Source organism: Eurytemora carolleeae, unplaced genomic scaffold (assembly GCF_000591075.1).
Source record: "Eurytemora carolleeae unplaced genomic scaffold, Eaff_2.0 scaffold9, whole genome shotgun sequence".
NCBI classification, from domain to species: Eukaryota; Metazoa; Arthropoda; class Copepoda; order Calanoida; family Temoridae; genus Eurytemora; species Eurytemora carolleeae.
The window spans coordinates 438,678-459,901 of NW_019396095.1; the positions used below are offsets into that span (position 1 = coordinate 438,678).

Consider the following 21,224-nt stretch of genomic DNA (forward strand, 5'->3'; position numbering starts at 1 on the left):
TTTTTAACAAAGCAGAGTTGTTTAATTTTTGTTTAATTTTTTTTGCTTATTTGTTTGCTAAAACTTGAACCATTCAGAAATCAGGAAATTTTTATAATCTCTCTTTTTCCAATAGTTCTGATTTGGGTTGGAGAGTAAATTTTGTTTGCAGTGTTAGGTTGACATTTTGCCCCTTGGATCCGGATCCGGATTCAGGAAGCCGAAATCTTGCGGATCCAACGGAACCCGGATCCTAAGCACCGTATTGATTCTTGAACCCTGCAGCCTAGCTGGTATAACTAATTTTTGAGGAATAACACACTAATTTCTGAAATTAAAATATCAGATATTGAATATCAAGATGAAGTCTCACAGATTAGCCATAAATCACAAAAGTTTGGGCCTCTAAATATTGCGCGCAGTTGTCTAATACCTTGAGTTTCCTTCACGAAGAAAAATCAAGTATTGAGGGTTTGCTTATGGTCTTAACTTGGTTTATCTCTGGTTTAAAATGACGATCGTTAGGTCTGGTTCAAATTATTGTTTTTAAACTTTTATTAAGAAAAAACACCGTAAATGATTAAATGAATTATCAAAAAATCACAGGGTTCAAATTATGGTTGGAAACGATCTTACGCTTATCAAATCAAACCTTTAAGAACCGATGTCCCGTGGAAAGTGTTCTTAAAAATTATTGATAAAATTCCAATTCATTTAATGTAAATTATAAGTTGCCTGTTTAGAAAACTTTCCAATATTTTTATCGTAAATAATATGGAAAACTGAACCGAAAAAACAATTCCAACTTTAACCCTATCTCTGAGTTTGGTCCACTTTAGTATTTATTCACTTTGATCTCTGCTGGGGTACTTGAAAACCAGGATATGTCAATTTGACCCCCCCCCCCCTCTAAATCCCATGTTTGATGTCCAAATATGACAAATGATACATCATTGGAAAGCTCTTGTGCTCTACTTTTAGAATCTGCAAAAAAATTTGCAAATTTGCAAAAATTAAATTTTGTTTTGCAAAATCCAGTTATATAGTAAAAAATGTTTGCAAAAAAAAATTTGTCCAAAAAATGAAAAATTATACATTTTTGAAAAGCCCTTGACCATGCCATTTCAAATATGCAAAGATTTTTGCAAAATTTTAAATAACCTGATTTTTAATCAAGAAAAACTAAAAATGTGCAAATTTCCTTTGACAGGTTGTTTGCAAAAAATTTGCAATTTTTTTCGCAAAACTTTTGCAATTCGTTTCCTTATGTTAAAGGCTTTCCAAAAAGCTAAATTTTATCAAAATCTGACAAGTTGAAGTGGGTCAAAACAAAGATTTAGTTTGTTACAGGAAAAAGCATTCATTCAGGCAGTGTGCCTGAGGACTCAGGCAGTTAGTATTAAAGCCCAGTTTTAGGCCCAAAGGGAGGGCTGTGGGTATGTAAGAAAAGTCAGAAAATTTCAACAGCCTCAGACCAATACTTTTTGAGTTATGCAAAAAAAACTACAGGGGGGGTCAAATTGAACCCCCCCCCCAGCATGAATAGGGTTAACACATTTGTCTTTTGTTGCGTTATTTTGCATATATTTTCTGGGGTTAAAATTTGGCGTAGTGTGAGAAAATACAATGTTTAGAATATACTATTATTACTATTGTGGAAGTATTCGCTTTTCTTTCACTATGCTCACGTTGGCCCTGAGAGACAACATGGGAATTCAGTGACGAATTGGATATCGTCTTTGTTATGAATTAGCATATTGTAATATACCTAATTTCAAAAGCCATAATATTATTATGTCTGCTAGAGTTTATTTTGTGAAAAGGGTAAAAGACTGTAAAGATATGTCTATAATGTCTCCGCAAGATGAACAGTGAAGACGGACAAGTTTACTCTGTTTGTATACTGCAATTTTCTTGTTTTACTAAGTACAACCGTGCAGTCAAAACATAAACAAACACAATGTGAACATAGCAGACGAAACTCTTACAGATTACAGCTTTCTCAGTAGGTATCACTGTACTTCCTGTACTAAATCAAAGAATTATTTATAAAGATGATATCGAATTCGTCACTGAATTCCCATGTTTATTGGGACACCCTGTATGTAAAAAACGAAGCATGAAGGAAACAAAATAAAAAAACACCACTATACCTAGTATAGTCGCTACCAGTGCAGTGTGGGTAGAATCGGTATTTTCTTCCATTTTAATAAATCTTTTAAATTTATCTTTGCTTATATGAAGAGTTTTTGAGGCAAGGGCGTATACAGAAAAATCTAGGGCCGGGGGGGGCCAATTGTAAATTCAAAACATTTGGCTTCTTGGATACTTAAAAGGTACACATACACTATACAGTCCAATTACCATTTATTATCTCTCCACCTGTATACGGCCTTGATTTGAAGGTACTGATGTGATAATGTAATTATGCAATGTTTTAATTGCACTTTAATTTTGTACTCCATTTGAAAGAGATCAAAAAGTCATGTTTTAATCGCAATTGAACTATTACTTTTAATCAATCAAAAAAACTCAATTCTGAATTCTGATCAGCTAAAAATAACAAAAACAATATCCCTCAATTTAGTTCTGAGAAAAATAATAAAAAGTTATTGCTGAGTTTACAGTAATATTTGCTTCAATACATCTATTTTCTTGACCCCAAATCCCTCAAATGGCGGGTTGTCCTTTTTTGTAATAATATAATGTTAATTGTGCTTAAAATTTTTTAATAATTAAATGAAATTCAAATATATTGATTCTCCATTCTTATAAAAAAATTGTCAAGTGTTGATGAAATATGTGCAATACAATTTGCAAAGTGTTCATTTGAATTATGGATATCTTTTGGTTGGTGGGTTCCGTATATTGAAAGTATTTTGAAAGAAAACGACATTTAGCTTTATTCTTAGTTTTATGAGTTCATGCCGCTATTCTCACCATACCGTTCCTTTACTACTAAACTCATACGGGTTTTTCACACCGCACTCAGGGGTCTCCTTTGACCCCTTTCTAAACTTAAAAACTAAACAAAAACAGAAAACAGGACGTAAATAGAGAATTTTGAAAAAAAAAACTTAAACCATTCGTACTACTATTTGAGATAGAAAATAGTAGTTGCGTTCTTTTCTCGATAAAACAAAATATATCTCGACTGCTTAAAGGTGTCAGATAAATTATTAACTTTAATATTTCAGAAAGATGAGTTCTACTCCGACCCTGCTCCGGGTTAAGCGACGAATAACCGAGGACCCGACGGACATATTCGTTCTCTCCGCCAAGCGTCTTAAATCCAGCTCTGAGGGTGAGATTAAAATTACTGGACTAAATTATCTTAAAAGAAGTTTTCATCATTAAAGAAATGGGGGGTTTTGAAGAACCATAATGGTTAGCAAACGTACGGACTATATTTAATGCCATCCTATGTTTCTATGAAGTAATGTTCAATGTATTAGTAATTTCTCTGGCTGTGTTATTGAATACTGAAAACCAGTTTTTGTTGTCAGTTCCTGTTAAAAAAAACTAACATGCACCCTTTTTCGGATTATTTCTGTGATTTCTTTATCTATAATAATTTAGATGGAACGGTTAAGATGTTAAAGTTGGCAGGAACTGTGGAGCAAGGAGATGAAGATAAGCTGAACCAAACTTTGTCTAGAATCATCAATAAAAAAAATGTTCCCAATTTTGCCGAATTAAAGGTAAAACCTGATCTTCTATATTTATAAAGTAAAAACTTTTATAAACAAAAATCCAATATTAAACTTTGAACTAATAGCTATAAGAGAATTAGATAAAAATACACTTTTTTGAATTTCATTTAAACAGTGATATAGAATAATCCTCGTGATGAAATGTTAAATTAGCTGTAAATTTTACTAGGAATTAAAAAACGCGGATATTACTCTTTTAACTTATCATGTTGTGTATTTTTATTTATGCAATGTCGAAAGGATTATTATATCTAAAATAACCATTGTTTCAAGACAAATACACAAACATTTAAACAATTCATAAAGTTACCCATTACTCTATTATTTTGGAACGACGTTTTATAAAGCTTCTGGACTGAAGTTTATTCTGTCTATCGAAGGGTTTTAGATCATAATTTGTTCCGAGCGTTAATTTGAACCTTCTCGATAAGGAGAAAATTTCTGTCCAAAAGCTATTTAACACTGCTTACCAAAATAAAAGTGTTATATAGATAATTATTTATACACTCTAATATATATATTTAATGGGCTTTCTTCCTTCGCGCCCTTCTTCTAGCAACAATTGTAGCGATAAATGTTGCTTTTCAGTGGCCATTTTTTCTTGGTAATTGTAAAACCCAAAATTTTGCAAATTTTTCTTTTAAAATTGATAAGATAATAAGAAATTCCACATTTTCAAAGTCAGACTGTTTCACGTTTAAGCGTCCATGCTCCATATAGCCCCCCCCCCTGGGATCATTGAGTTGTCACAAAAATTTGGGCCCGATCGGTTCACTCGTGTTGGAGTATTAAATACAATTACATATAGGAAAACAAGCATACAAATAGGCTCAGTAACATTATGCCTAGTTCTTGAATGCCTAGTTCGTGAATGCCTAGTTCACTATGCCTAGTTCATGAATGACTGGACAACATTATGCCTAGATTTCTGAATGCCTAGATAACATTATGCCTAGATTTTTGAATGCCTAGTTCATAATGCCTAGATAACATAATGCTTGGAGAACACAATGTCTAGATAACATAATGCCTAGAGAACACAATGCCTAGATTCATGAATGCCTGGATAACATTATGCCTAGATAACATAAAAGTGCATTGAATGCCTAGACAATGTATTTCAAAGAGAAATATTAAAGAGAGAGAAAAAAACATACAATCCGGTAACATTTTTACAAAAATCCGCACAGATTATATTTCTACTTTGGCCCATGATAGGCAAAAATTTGACCAATAAAATATCTAATAAATCATGTTAACATATTAGTATCATTTATTTATTGCTTGACAATGTATATAGGCATTCAATTCAGTCTAATGGTATCTAGGCATTAGGTGACTAGGCATTATGAAATCTAGGCCTAATGTTTTCTAGTCATTCAGAAATATAGGCATAATGTTATATAGGCATTCATGAATCTAGGCATGGTGTTATCTAGGCATAATGTTATCTAGGCATTACGAACTAGGCATTCATGAATCTAGGCATATTGAACTAGGCATTCACGAAATAGGCATTCGGGAACTAGGCATAATGTTACTGAGCCATATATATATATATATATATATATATATATATATATAGATGTAATAGGAAAGAATATAATCTAATTTGTTTTGATTTTTGTATTATTTAGAACAAGTATAAGCAGAGTACGAAGGAGAAAAGTAGTACGGAGAACAGAACTAAAGAGAAGGAAAAGGAGAGGAATAATGATAGATATAGAGTTGTTAACACTAACAGAGCAATCAGGGTAAATAAAATAATATTATTATATCTTCAAATCAACATTTTACGGAATTTTTTTAATGTATAATATGCGGACAATGCATTTCTATAATTCGAACATTGCCAATTAGGTGTATAATACATAACTAGAGTTTAACACAACATGCGCTCAAAATTTATTTAGAGTTCAGCGCAAAGAGGGTACTGGCTCAACTAAAGATAGTTTTTGTACGGTTGTTTTTTACTGATTCCGAATTTAAAGAATTTGAACCGAGTCTAGACGCGGTTCAAACATGGTTCGTCAGCTGGAAATTTTATTAAGTGTCTCGAGATTTGAGCCGGCGCTCAATTGGAACAGTATATTGGCGGTTTAGTGACGCGATTTAAATTCTTTAAATTCGGCCTCTGGTTTAACTCTAGTTATATACTGTACTTGTCTACCGTATGAACTCTAGATATTTTTATACTCAGCATATTGTTTACTGATAAGCTTAAAATGTGTAATGTACTTACCAGAGGTGTACACAGACATTGAAACCAGGGGCGGTGGCAGGGTCTTTGCACCCCCCTCAGATTTCAGAATAGCTTCTCAATAGCACTTAAGGGAAAGAAAACCTAGTGCAAAACAGAAAAAATGGTTCCTAAATCTGGATTTTTGGTTCCGAAATAAATCTAGGCCCCCTCCCCCCCCCACTTAAATCCTGTATCCGCCCCTGATTGAAACCAATACTAAATAAAATGGATCCTAACTTCAGCTTCAAATATTAGAGTAACATCATAAACGTTGGCAAGTTTTTTTTTAACAAAGAGATCGAAAAATTACTAGTCTAAGCTTCAAGACTTAACTTTAGATTATTTAGTTTAAATTGTTTAGTCATCTCAGCGCAGTTATGAAAACTATAAATACAAATGTCCTTTCTCATAAAGCTTAGGTTTGGGTAAAACAGTATCTAATATTTAATGTAATTCAGAAATATTGGAAAATATGGCCAGCTACTTGCCAATGTACTGTGTACATCTGACATGTATTGTTACAATGCCTGTTAATTATCAAGCCAAAATTTATATTTTTTTTTCAGGTGAAAATGTTCTTAGATACACGCTCCTTTGGAACATGTATCCTGCTCCAACACTAGAAACTAGGATGCACATCAAACCAACTCTAAACCTATCAATATGTAAACCTACTCCAAACCCAACCAATATGTAAACCTACTCCAATCCCAACCAATATGTAAACCTACTCCAATCCCAACTATTATGTAAACCTACTCCAATCCCAACCAATATGTAATCTAAATAATTGCCAAAATATTGCCAACTAGTCTTCTCAATGTTTATAACTTATATATTTGGCTTGTATATGATTCTGCTAAGCATAACCTTAATTTTTCTTCTAGTTCTTTATTGCTTCGACTTTATGCCATGAACAGTTGGAAAGGATAAAAAATTAACCCCCCCCCCCCCTCCCCTTTGACAAAATTGTACTGTATAAACTTTAGATTGAAGAGCTTGAAGCCTGGTCTGAGGAAAACAGTGATAAATCTCCGGATCAAGAGGAACCTTTATATCATCTTTACGATATAGTTCAACATCAGGTTAACAATTATATAAACAAAAATTACAATTGTTTTGATTATTTAAATCTATATTTTGTGTTAAATATGTACGTAGTCAATAAATGTGAGAAATATGGTTATACTATGCACATTTTAATAAAACACATTTTAAATCAATCTAATTCACCTTTGCATAAAAAACGTTCCAACTCAACAAGAGAACAAAATGTTGTTATTGACTCGGCGTTCTCATGATTTATGGTTTAAAACTATTACAAAGAGGACGTAATAACACAAATGATGATATCAATAATAATAATAATAATACCAATTTGAATAATATGGATAATAATGTCAATTTTAATGATGATGATTATCGGTATTTCTTGAGTCTAAACTTCTTTGAACTTCGAATTTAGAAACTTCTGATCAAAAGTCCAATACATTCTCTCTTAATTTTGAATTTTTCTTCTTCTGATGCCTCTATTTATTGTGGACACTTTAAACTTATTATTTTTCTCCCCCTCCACCCCCTCCCCCGGAAGAGCTTTACATCTAATTTAAAATGAAGTGCACGCTACTGCATTAAAAATAATTTTTTTGGTAAAATTTATCTGTGATACTTTGTTTAAGTTGAATGAGTAAAATTATCTGCGTTAAGCGGCAACAAATTTGTTTATATTTTCCCCTCTTTTTTTGCTTTTTTCTTCTCTCTTCCTTTTTTTCCCCCTTTTCCCTTCTCTTTTGTCTCCTTCTCTTTCCTCCTGTTTCTTTTTTCTTAACTTTTCCCCCTAACCCCTTAAAAAGCTGATATTTTTTTTTTTGGGGGGGGGGCGCAAAATTAAAAGTATACACCCCGGGATGGGTAACCATTGAAAATAGTGAACCCCTAACCATACGGCGCGCGCGGTCTGGGGTTACATTGCGGGGTTCTTTAAAGATTTCATTTTATTTGTCTAAATATTAGGATGAAGAGAAGGAGGCTGCAGGTGGAGAGAAGCTGAGCTGTAATGGTGTTGAGATGATCCGTGAGTATGTATCTAAGAGTTCTGATGAGAACTATGTGTACGACGTATACTATGCTGAGGGGGATGCTCTGGCAGATTTTGATGATTCTCTACTGGATGGATTAGTGTCTCTTCAACCTTTCAATTCAGGAACAGAGTTTATGTATGATGAGTATAGGTAATAAATATTTAATATTTTACAAGAAATTACAAATCTAAATTAAATCTGGGATTAAGATAAGTGAAAAGCGAGAAGTAGCTGAACAGTGCAGAAATAGTTCAACCACTTCTCCTGTGCTCCATTTATGCTGAGATAATCCAACGCGGTTCAACCATGCCTCGCAATTCAGAAAATCGGGTCTCTGAGCATAATATCTTTTGCTTATCTTTAAAAAAAAATTTCATGCTTAAACGTATTAAACAATTTATCTCAAATGAAAAGAATTCTTATTTAATTTTCTGTAAAAAAGACCCTGAGCACTATTAAATCATCGACTTTTCTGTGAAAAATTGTCTTTTTGGGATCAAACTTGGTCTTAAGCTAAAAGAATTATTTCGATTATTAATTTCTTATTCAAATTTGTGTAAAAGATGAAAGGTTACTAGGTTACTATCATCGTTTGAACAGCTGCGTTACAATTAAATATAATTTTTCTTCTTTTGGCTCTGTAATTGTTGGTCACCTAGAATTTGTCGATTAATATTTCTTTTCAGCTTTAAAACTTATTTTCCCTTTTTTCTGTCAAAGTTTTAAAATGCATTCTGATGATATTTAAATTTCAGAGATAATCCTATGGAGGATCGGTATGATGACGACGAGGACAGTAATGACGAGGACAACGAGGCCAACGATTACCCTGAAGAGGAAGATGAGGACGAGGATGATTATGAAAGAAGTTTCGGAGATTACTCTGAGAACCTGGATGTCCGTGTCCGGAGCCTGCACATGAGAGCGGAGGAGGAGGAGGATCTCAGCTCCGAGGACGAGGATAAACTTCTCTATACACAAGCATTTGAGGAGGACGCGTCCCGACACGGAAGTAGTTATGCAAGGTTCAAACAGAGGATGATGAAGGAGTTCCAAGAGGAGGATTTGTTAGAGGACTCAGAAAAGGACGAGGATAGTGATAGTTTTGATTATTTGTAATCATAAAATAGTTTTTTCTTATCTCGATAAATCAAATTAATCTTCGGAAAAATACACAAATCAATAACTGAATATTATGCAAGGTCAATTTGTCATAAAACAGAGTGTCTAATTGTTATTTTTTAAATATTCTGTACACAAAACTTATTTTCTTAAATTATGGTCGCTTGTCAACACTTTAGAGCCAGTACTATGTTAAATGTCTATGCAATATGCCATCCATTACTATTCAGTTTTTTAAACATGAATTTTAAACTAATTTTTGATTCCTAATCTTTTAAATCTAACCTGACCCTGCAGTTAATCTTGAAACAACATAATCCGGAATATCTCCGACATAATCCAGAATATCTCCGACATAAGCCGGAATATATCTGAAAAATCTCCGACATATTCCGGAATATCTCAGACATAATCCGAAATATCTCCGACATAACCCGAAATATCTACGACATAATCCAGAATATCGCCGACATAACCCAGAATATTTCCAATATTTCAGAAGAATGTCCTACAAGGACGAGGGGACTCCGCACTGGGCTCCGACTAGATCGGAGATACTGACCTGGCAGGTTCCTACTGGAGTATCGAGAGGAAGGGGATTTGCTCCAGCAGGACGGGGTAGAGGGATCGCTAAATGGTCTTCAGCCACTCAAGGTGATTCAATAATAGTAAAAAGGAAAAAGTTAGAAGGCTTTACAAATAAAGAATAGATATTATAAAAAAGTAAAGAAATGAAACTACATTGTGAACGAAAAATTCAACGTTCAATTTAAGATTTTCTTGCTTGCATTTCATCTAAATACCTTTATAATGTACTCGAAAACAGATTATATAATGAATGAATTTCCCAATTTCAGACGACGGACCAGTAGGTAGAGATTTTAACGGACGCAATGGACGGGAGAGTGTAAACGGACGAGATATTATTAATGGACGAGAAGGTAGAGATGGCCGGGATGGTAGAGAAGGACGGGGTGGTCGAGACGGGCCGGATAATATGAGAAATCGTTACAAAGGGGATATTGGTTCAGGGTTCAGGTATGATAAATATTGATATTAAATCAAATATTATATATAAATATTATATATCATAAAAGACTACAAAACTATTTATTTAAAACTTTCTCACTGCTAAAGATAATTGTCTCGGGTGCTGCATATTTTTAAGAGTTCAAAATAAACATTATGAACATTATTAAGGAAGAATGATGCAGACATGGACGGAAGATTCGAATCTGTGCCTTCTAGAGATCAATCCACGTGTTTTAAGTAAGTAAAGTTAAATTAGATTCAGGCATAAGTAAATAAACTAACGCGTTTTCTTTCACGGGGGGGGGGAGGGGGGATAATACAGGATTACTTTTTTCTTCTGGGGGGATTTCTGGGATTTACGGTGAATACCATTTTTCGTTAAGGTTAGCTGTAAAAAGGAAAACTTATATTTCTTGATGGGGATTCCCCCTTTAAGAAGTCTTTGTTGTGCACTTTACCCCTCCCATATACGCTCTTGTTCTTTCGAACATGATATTCTTACAGATCTCCCCTGGTACTGCTCGTGTTTAACCCCTTGGTTTGTATTTAGATGTGAAGGTATCGGTCATCTATCCTATGAATGTCCGAGCAGAGATAAATATCAGAGAGAAGAAGGAAGGCCTGAAAGACCCAGAAGAAGGTAATATCGGTTTATGTTATATATTGTTGCTCATGCAAAGTAAAGCAAATACGTTAAAATGCCAATGAAATAAATCTAAAACTTAGAGAGTTTTTAGTTTTAGTCAATCATAAATCGCAATTTAGAAGAGCAGCTGCGGATAAATCATTAAATGCTGGAATTTAAAACTTATAAAAGACAAATTATTTTAATAAAAATATGAACTATTTTTCAGGGAACCAGGGAAGGGTGAGAGTAATTCTAATTATCAAGACGAAAACAATCGGTTCAGAGAAAAGAACCATGAAAGAGGAGAAGGTGGTAGGACAGACAGTTTTTCATGTTACAAATGCAACGGAGAAGGACACATCGCTAGAAACTGTCCTGTGAGAGAGGATGGGAGACCTGAGGACAGGACCCGGAGTCGAGCTCCCAAGGGGGAGGAGTGTTATACCTGTGGAGAAATAGGACATTTAGCCAGGAACTGTCCAGAGATTAAGAACGGAGAAACTTCTCATTCTCAGACTGGGGAACTGGACGAGGATTTATTTCACCACGGAGTTTCATCCGGAATAAATTTTGATAATTTTGATAATATTGATGTTAAAGTGACGGGAACTGGTGTCAAAACCAAGGTTGGAACTTTTGAATCTGCGGGGCTGGATCAGGTACTTCTCAATAATATCAAGAAATCTAAATATGTGATGCCAACCCCAGTCCAGAAACATGCCATACCAAACATACTAGCGGGGCGGGATATGATGGCCTGTGCGCAGACCGGCAGCGGTAAAACCGCCGCTTTTCTTATACCGGTCATTCATCTTCTGATCAAACAGGGAGTTGGGTTTACAAGGTGCCCCGGGGCTCAAGCTCCAGAGGTTATAGTCATCTCTCCGACCAGAGAACTTGCATCCCAGATAAAGAAAGAAGCGCAGAAGTTCTGTCTAGGATCTAAACTCCGGGCTGTAGTAGCGCACGGAGGGAAGAGTTTGACCGGGCAGGCGGAGAGTATAAAGGACGGATGTAATATCTTGACCGCTACTCCGGGTAGGCTCTTGGATTTTATAGATAGAGGAGTTATCAGTTTGACAAATGTAAAGTTTCTTGTGCTAGATGAAGCTGATAGAATGTTGGATATGGGGTTCAGGGATGCCATCAACAAGATGGTGCGGATCCCTGATATGCCGAGCAGGAAAGACCGACAAACACTCATGTTCTCCGCAACCTTCCCGGACGATATTCAAAGAATGGCGTCGGAGTTTTTAGACGAATATTTGTTTCTATCTGTTGGAATAGTAGGAGGAGCGTGTAGAGATGTAACACAGTTCTTCCATCAAGTTTCACAGTTTGAGAAGAGAGAGAAGCTGGTTGAGGTTATTCAGAATATTTATGACAGTTCTCCTAAATCTTCTAAAACCCTTGTGTTTGTTGAGATGAAGAAAACTGCGGATTTTATTGCCAGCTATATGTGCCAGTCAGGGTTTCCTACAACCAGCATTCATGGGGACAGGTTAGTTTCTAGTCTAAGTTAAACGTTTCAAGTTTTTTCTTTCATTTTCAAGAATATTTCAAATTAGAGGCTAAAATTAACATTTATGAAAATATGTAAAGCTCTTCATTTATCAAAAATCCTCTAGAAGACTAGCGTGAGATTTTATTGCTAATGGTTTCCTTATTAGTTAATGTAGGTCATATTTATTAAATTAGGTGTGGGATTTATTCTATTAGCTGTGGAATTTATGTAATTAACTGCGTGGAATTTATTCAATTAGCTGTGGAATTTATATAATTAACTATGTGGAATTTAATCAATTAGCTGTGGAATTTATATAATTAACTATGTGGAATTTATGTAATTATGTGGAATGTATTAAAGTTTGTGTGTGATTTTTATTTTCAAAAAAATAAAAAGATAATGATCAATTATGTAATTCTAGGGAGCAGCTTGAAAGAGAAGAAGCTTTGGATGATTTTAAGAGTGGACGAAAACCGGTTTTAGTTGCGACCTCTGTCGCTGCACGTGGATTGGATATTAAGAATGTGGAGCTTGTTATAAACTACGATCTACCCAAATCCATAGATGACTATGTTCATAGGTATATCAAAAAGTCAGCTTACAACATTGAAATAAATTTTTTATTAGAATTTATTTATTTTCACATTGCAGCTTCTTAACAAGCGAGTCATTTTTTATTTAATTCTTGTTAAATGGTCTGTTAGTGCAATTTCAAATGCAAAGATGACATTGCCCGATTCAAAACGTTTGATATTTATCTGATAAATATTGTCGTTATTGTCGTTCTTAAAGGTTTTCCTGCTGTAGAAATGCGCAAGTCACTTTTGTAGAGAAGTCACGGTTGAAAATAATTAGTTTTCAAAATTATAAACATTGATGTCTAATTCATACTTGATCAGTCAAAGGGTTAAATATCACTATTGTGAGGTTTTGCCATGTTTGCATGGAGGGTCATTTGACATTACACTTTCCCTCCCTTTTAATTCATGTTGCTTTTTTAAGGATTGGAAGGACGGGGAGACTGGGTAATACTGGTAGAGCTATTTCATTCTTTGATGCCGCGTCTGACTCCGGTCTATCCGTAGACCTTGTCAGAATACTAGCAGATGCAGAACAGGTTAGAGATCAGTCTTTAGCTAACATTATCTGATACACAGTAATCCCCCTTGAAGAGGCTAGTTCATTTGATGCACTCTGCCCCGTATGATGTACATTGTACAACTTGGTCTAAATGCTTACAAGTCTGAACCGGAGTTTTCAGATGATATAAATAGCAAGAAACGATTTACATGATTTTATTTTGATTTTTTTGTGGGACAATTTTGTTATTGTTTTGGTCTTTTACGTCTTAAAAAATTAAATTATTTACAATTTTTAAACTGAGGAAATGAAAAAGATAACCAAAGAAATACAACTAATAACTCGCACTAATGAAAACAATTATTTACTTAAAAGCCAAGGTTCACTTTTAAGTTTTATCGAAACCAAACGTTGATCTAAACTTAAGAATATATCCAGGAGGTTCCTGATTGGTTGGTTGAAGATGCTCGAAGAAACCCTGCTAGAGTAAACGGTTCTAAAGCTCCTGGTTCCTTCGGAGGGAAGGATGTGAGAGCTCAGTCACAACCCGGAGTAGATTGGAATTAAATCCATACATTTTAAACCTTCATCAATATATTCCTTCAGATAGAAGCAAGCTGGAGAATCAAAACACACCTTACAAGGCTCTTTATTATCGGAGAAATTGAAAGGTTTAAAGCTTGCTGCCGACTTGTATTGTATATATTATGATCTAATGACTGAAATTCTTCCTTTAAAATAGGTTCCCGTTTACTACTACACTTCGAACTAAACAGAAGGAGAAGGACAAATTTATGCGACATTGCTGGTACGACTTTGTGACCTCGTAGCTCCTCTAGTTTTCATTTTATGCACAAAGAAAAGCAAATCTATCCGGTTACACATTTTGTTTGTTCTTTTCTTTAGCTTTCCAAAGAAAGGAGTTATGACTGAAAACAATTAAGATTTTCCAAATTTGTTTTCACTGATCAGGATGAACCTCAATCTTGATTTTGTAAATTCACTTCGAGGAAGTAGGACGTATCTAAAGGTCTGATTTGATTTGATTTGATTTGATTCGATTTGATTTGATTTGATTTGATTTGATTTGATTTGATTCGATCTGATTTGTTCTGTTAAAAAATGTTCAATGTTCATGCCAAAATCTTCAGAATTGACCCCCTGGCCGGTAATAAATCTGTTTATTTAGCAATAACCCCGAACTTGATTTTGCAAATTTTTAAATGTGAAGGGAGGAGTAAATTCTATCCAAAAATATTTGTCCTTTTTTGTTGTTGCAATTTTTGGAAATCTGACAAATAGATGGAGTAGACCTTTGAAAACTTGACTGTAAAACTTTGATAATGGATATTTAGGGTAAAAAATAATTAAAAGAACGCCCCCCCCCTGGACAATATGTTTCCCTGTTTTTTTGCTTCCAATAGAAATGTAAATTCGTGATTTGTTTTAACAAAATATGTGATATGTACAAAGCTCTAGTTGTTATCCTTGTTAACATATTACTGAGACTAGAATCTTATAGCTAAACGTCTGAAATATGTGAATCCTGAAAGTTAGAAAAGATCCAGGATCCGGATCAGAATTAAAATGAAAGTTAAAAAAGTTTCAGGATCCGGATCAGAATTAAAATTAAATGAATCCAAAGATGCTATTGTGCATTAAAAAAGATTGAAGCTTGCATCTGAAAAGTTAAAACGATAAAAGATTTGAATTGACGATCACTCATTGAAACCAGGGGCGGTGGCAGGGTCTTTGCACCCCCCTCAGATTTCAGAATAGCTTCTCAATAGCACTTAAGGGAAAGAAAACCTAGTGCAAAACAGAAAAAATGGTTCCTAAATCTGGATTTTTGGTTCCGAAATAAATCTAGGCCCCCTCCCCCCCCCACTTAAATCCTGTATCCGCCCCTGATTGAAACCAATACTAAATAAAATGGATCCTAACTTCAGCTTCAAATATTAGAGTAACATCATAAACGTTGGCAAGTTTTTTTTTAACAAAGAGATCGAAAAATTACTAGTCTAAGCTTCAAGACTTAACTTTAGATTATTTAGTTTAAATTGTTTAGTCATCTCAGCGCAGTTATGAAAACTATAAATACAAATGTCCTTTCTCATAAAGCTTAGGTTTGGGTAAAACAGTATCTAATATTTAATGTAATTCAGAAATATTGGAAAATATGGCCAGCTACTTGCCAATGTACTGTGTACATCTGACATGTATTGTTACAATGCCTGTTAATTATCAAGCCAAAATTTATATTTTTTTTTCAGGTGAAAATGTTCTTAGATACACGCTCCTTTGGAACATGTATCCTGCTCCAACACTAGAAACTAGGATGCACATCAAACCAACTCTAAACCTATCAATATGTAAACCTACTCCAAACCCAACCAATATGTAAACCTACTCCAATCCCAACCAATATGTAAACCTACTCCAATCCCAACTATTATGTAAACCTACTCCAATCCCAACCAATATGTAATCTAAATAATTGCCAAAATATTGCCAACTAGTCTTCTCAATGTTTATAACTTATATATTTGGCTTGTATATGATTCTGCTAAGCATAACCTTAATTTTTCTTCTAGTTCTTTATTGCTTCGACTTTATGCCATGAACAGTATTATCTTAATATTTATCTTTTCTCACGGCTGTGTTTTGAATCTAGTCTAGATATATATTTAAACTTATTCCATTCCATATCTTTCAATTCTTTATCTTAACCATGAATTATACTCGTGGTAAATCTTACAGAAACATGAAACATAATTCCCAGATGGATTTTCCTCAACCAAGGTCCAAAAGAACAAGGTAAGAAAACTAATTAGAAACTAATTAAATCCAAATTAATTAAGCTTATTTATTAAATCAAGATTTATGTTTAGAAAAGATAACTTTCGAACTAAGGTTTCCACATTAAAAGATGAATCTTTTTATATTTTGTATGATTTCTTGTCATTTCAACAATTTACTTTTTAAGATTTGCATAAAATATTAAAACGAATGTATGAAAAATAATTTTAACTGAATTGTATGATTTAACACTTAACAGTATTATAACTTCTACTATTTCCTATTCACACTACTCCGCCCCAAAGGCGACATAAGACCCCCCCCCCCATTCCCCCGTAATTTAAAAAATAATATTGGGTTTCACCTTTATGAATTTATGAGATATAATCTTGGCGATTCGGAATAAAAAAATCGAGGTTCTTAATCCTAATTTTTCCTTTATTACCAAATTTGACCCTCAAAAAAGATGCCCTTAGCTTAGAGATTGTAAAAAAACCGAAAATGAATCAGCTTATTAAATGGCCAAGATTTTGACTTTTTTGGTCATAAAGTGCCGAAAACGGCTAAATCCATGATTTAACAACATGGTTACACTTTAATTCAAACTTGATATATTAAATATTTAGAGATATCCCTGGTCAGCCTATTCCTGTTCCTCTGACCAGCCTAACCGGTCAACCAGCTTCTAACTTTGTCTGGAAATGCTACAAAGGAAGGTCAGGGTCACATGGTATTCTCCTATACTTTTTGGGACCAGATTTTATGAATAATAAGACATGGTTGAATTGCCATTAACTGATTTCAAGCACTCATGTGGTGCAACGGGTCTAGCTGAACAGAGTCCTTCAACTTAGATTACGCGGTTTTCAACAATGTCATTGTTTAGCTGTTTTTAATAATAAATAATTAACATCAAAATTTGCCAAAATTAATAAATTCTAATTAATTGATCCCCTTGCGTTCTGATAAATCATCTTAGATATTAATTGATCCCTTTGAGTTCTGATAGATCATAAACTGAACCTAATTTTAAAGCTATGACTGCCTTTTCTCATCTGGGTCTCTTGTAGACTAGAGACAGGACGGGAGGAAGATGCAAACGGAAGAACCTCAGTCATCTCCTTGGAGGATAGAGGAGAGCTAGGAAATCTTTGGAGAAATGGATATTTTGGTTCCATTGTCTCAGATAGGTTGGTTCTTTAGTATCTGATATTTGGAACTATTATCTCATATAGGTAGGTTCTGATAATTGGAACAATTTTCCAATAGGTAGGTTCATTAGAATCTGATATTTGGAACTATTATCTCAGATAGGCAGGTTCTTCAGTATTGATATTTGGAACTATTATCTCAGATAGGTAGGTTCTTTAGAATCTGATATTTGGAACTATTATCTCAAATAGGTCTAGTTCTTCAGTATTGATATTTGGAACTATTATCTCAGATAGGTAGGTTCTTTAGAATCTGATATTTGGAACTATTATCTCAAATAGGTCTAGTTCTTCAGTATCTGATAATTGGAACTATTGTCTCAGATAGGTAGGTTCTTCACTATCTGATAATTGGAACTATTAACTCAGATAGGTTCCTCACTTTCTGATAATTGGAACTATTATCTCAGATAGGTAGGTTCTTCACTATCTGATAATTGGAACTTTTGTATCAGATAGGTAGGTACTTCACTATCTGATAATTGGAACTATTGTCTATGTTGAGAAAGTAATACAAAAATATTGTCTTAGGCTTGACTGATTTAGGTTTGCTAAGGTTCAAGAGTACACTACAGCAGCTTGGGATCCAGGGACGGAGATTATTCAGAGTACAGGTCAAGGGTCGGAGAAATACGAGGATTGGAAGGAAGATGATGATTTCTGGACAAACAAGGATGAACCTGTCCCAGAGAAACCAGGATTTAAGAATGAAGAGGTTATAAAACCGGTGGGTTTTTAGAGATGTTCACGTTTATACAGATTAATATTTTTAGCTCTATAGTAAGCAATCAATTCTGATTTTACAATGTTGAACTAAGTGCATTTAGAATAAAATACTTCGAAAGTGTTCTGTTTAATTCATTATTTATTTCTTATTTCTTTTGAATACATGCAAAAGTGCTTCATGTATTTTCCAGAATGAGGGGGGGGGGGGTTCTGGAAGCTTTTTGGAGGGGGGCGGAGACTTCAGTGTTTTTATCCATTATTTATTATTTTTCTATGTGAAATATTTATATTCCCAACTTGAGGTTTTATTTAAATTTTAAATTAGCAAAAAAGGAAATCATTATGTGACATTTAAGGAGAACGGAGAAGAGAATGAAAACCTGAACCCTGCCACGAAGGAGCCCCAGAGCTGGGATGAGGTTGAAACTAAATACGGAGAGGAGAATGAACATGATGTTAGGCTAGATCTTGAACTCTGTGAAGCATTCTATCTTAGCTATGCTCTGGGTAAGACTAACATTCTCATTACTCTGTAAAAAGATGTAAAATGCATTAGTAAAAAAGTAAAGTTTCACATAAAATAATGACAGGGGTTTATAATTTCTCTAAAAATCATTTCCCCCTTTTTAAAATTTTATTCCCTACAGATGTTATGTTTGTTTGCGCGGAGTGTAAAAAATCGTTTAGCCTTTTTAGCAGAATTAAGGAAAATGAATATTTTAGGGGAAATTAAATTGATTTCTAGATAAAAATAATAAGAATTAAAAAACTTGCCCTTTGAAGTTTTGATGTCCCATTTTTTACCCTCTGTAATATACAGCCCTAAAGAATAAAGGCAAAAACGGGTAAAATTATATTTTATGTTTAGGCTGCTTGGTGGTAGAATATAATGGATCTCAGTTAAACCTTTTACAAATGTGGAAAACATATTCAAAACTGGAACCAGATTTCCCATATAGGTAAATATACTGATTTCCCATATAGGTAAATATACTGATTTCCCATACAAGTGAATATCCTGATTTCCCATACAGATGAATATCCAGATTTCCCATATAGGTGAATATCCTGATTTCCCATTCAGGTAAATATCCTGATTTCCCATACATGTGAATATCCTGATTTCCCCTTCATGGTGAATAACCTGATTTACCCAACAGGTGACTATCATGATTTCCCACGCAGGTGAATATCCTGATTTCCCATACAGGTGAATATTCTGATTTCCCATACAAGTGAATATCCTGATTTCCCATACAGTTGAATATCCTGATTTCCCATACAAGTGAATATCCTGAGTTCTCATTCTGGTTAATATCCTGATTTCCCCTTCATGGTGAATAACCTGATTTACCCTGCAGGTGACTATCATGATTTCCCACGCAGGTGAATATCCTGATTTCCCATACAGGTGAATATCCTGATTTCCCATACAGGTGAATATCCTGATTGCCCATACAGGTGAATATCCTGATTTCCCATACAGGTGAATATCCTGATTTCCCATACAGGTGAATATTCTGATTTCCCATACAGGTGAATATATTTTATAAAATGCGAATGATGGAAACAATCATGAAAATAATGTCTTAACAATCTTAAAAGACTCAATCTGAGGCGTACATAGGAATTTGTCTGGGGGCTTAATTCTTTTTTACTTTCCTAAGGAATGGGGGATGCAACACCCGTTGGGACCTATAAACCATAGAATTGATTGATCAGGAAGATGGACTGAGCTTCCATACCCTCCCTCTGTGTACACCTCAGGACTCAGTACACAACTGATTAGTTAATTAAATTGCCTAGATATGCTGTGTATCATGATTTGAGGAGCCGGGGTTGGGTTGTGCGAAGTGGTGTTCCTCTAGGTGCTCATTGGATTCTATACAAACTGGGTAAACAAGCAGATCAAGGGTACTTCGCGCCCATTTCTCTAATAAAGGATCTTTATTGCATACTTAAACTATAAAAAAATCTAAACTAATTTTGTTTTCAACAGTGAGCCAAAAACCATGAATTTTATCTTCTCTTTTAGAAAAGAATTGAATTTTGGCCACTAACTCTGATTTTCTCATCTTTTTGTCTTTGCATTGCGATTTCGTAGTCCTTTGATTTTTCAAAATATGAATTTTGGTGAATCAAATATTTTTTAAGTTTGAAATATAAAAGATTTACACCTTCAGAGCCCGTGATTTAAAAATTCGGGAAAATACGACTCAGGTCTAAGCCTTATTTACAGCTGGAGCTTTTAGATTGAAGTTGGATCTAAAGTTCCACAGAGTTGAGCTCATTAAACCAGTTTGTTATTGTATTTTGCGGATTTTCATAGTTGGAATTGGTGCATTCCGGGGTTTGAAGAGAACAAGACTCATCAATGAGCCTGATTTTCCACTAAAACCAACCAAGGTCGGTTTTATTTTCATTGGGCCTAACTCCTTAAATCGAGCCTAAGATCTCGAAGCTGTCAATCACGTGACACAAGCTGTAAAGTTAGGTCTTAGATTGGGTTTTAAAGCTGGGTTTAAGGAATTACGACCCGAGCCAAAGCTTTTAAATCGCAGGCTCAGGTTGCAATGATATAAGGATTAGGAAATCAGGAAATTAAAACTCAATTCCTTAAAGGTATTAAACCTAAATGTGCAGAAACCAACTTTAAATTATCTTTACTCTACCTGCTCTGTCTAGGCCCCCCGTTTTACCACGCCTCTTTTACTGTCCGACTGGAGCTAGTCTGTGGACAGTCTGGGCGAGTTCTCAAGGAGAAAAATATTACTCCTCTTTCCTGGGCAGACCTGTTAGGCCTCAATAGGTGAGCATTATCCTCGAACCATAATTATCGTAAAATCTGTTTTTTTCTGCCTGTGTCAGGGGTGTTTAGTTTTAAGTATTACGGGAGGGGGATGATTTTTGAAGATCTGTGGGGAATTTAGAATTGGACATCAAAAGGCATGTTTCTTCATTATTTTTGATACTTTATTGTTAACCCGAAAATTAATTCAATTCAAAAAACCTTTAAAAATTTCAGACAAACTTGTTAGGGAAAAAATGATTTTAATAAGGGGGGGATGATTTGTCGAGAAAATATACACCCCTGAGTTGTTCAG

At 34.5% G+C, this 21,224-nt stretch overlaps 3 protein-coding genes across 3 annotated transcripts; all 3 read left to right on the forward strand.

Annotated features, from left to right (window-relative positions):
• The first annotated feature begins 3,151 nt into the window (after positions 1–3,151).
• Positions 3,152–9,638, forward strand: LOC111694774 (probable RNA polymerase II nuclear localization protein SLC7A6OS). The gene is made up of 6 exons (XM_023463788.1): positions 3,152–3,283; positions 3,559–3,680; positions 5,330–5,446; positions 6,924–7,019; positions 7,948–8,165; positions 8,771–9,638. The coding sequence occupies exons 1-6, from the start codon at positions 3,181–3,183 to the stop codon at positions 9,132–9,134; spliced, it is 1,020 nt and encodes a 339-aa protein (XP_023319556.1). The 5' UTR covers positions 3,152–3,180; the 3' UTR covers positions 9,135–9,638.
• On the forward strand, positions 9,629–14,732 carry LOC111694773 (ATP-dependent RNA helicase DDX4). Its single transcript, XM_023463787.1, has 8 exons — positions 9,629–9,791; positions 9,995–10,175; positions 10,338–10,406; positions 10,720–10,809; positions 11,024–12,298; positions 12,726–12,884; positions 13,307–13,421; positions 13,823–14,732. The coding sequence occupies exons 1-8, from the start codon at positions 9,641–9,643 to the stop codon at positions 13,949–13,951; spliced, it is 2,169 nt and encodes a 722-aa protein (XP_023319555.1). The 5' UTR covers positions 9,629–9,640; the 3' UTR covers positions 13,952–14,732.
• On the forward strand, positions 13,986–20,948 carry LOC111694775 (uncharacterized). The gene is made up of 9 exons (XM_023463790.1): positions 13,986–14,192; positions 15,658–16,201; positions 16,810–16,899; positions 17,254–17,373; positions 17,941–18,121; positions 18,477–18,627; positions 18,989–19,079; positions 19,927–20,015; positions 20,806–20,948. Exons 2-9 carry the CDS (start codon positions 16,116–16,118, stop codon positions 20,931–20,933), a joined length of 936 nt encoding a protein of 311 aa, XP_023319558.1. The 5' UTR covers positions 13,986–14,192; positions 15,658–16,115; the 3' UTR covers positions 20,934–20,948.
• The last annotated feature ends 276 nt before the right edge of the window (positions 20,949–21,224 follow it).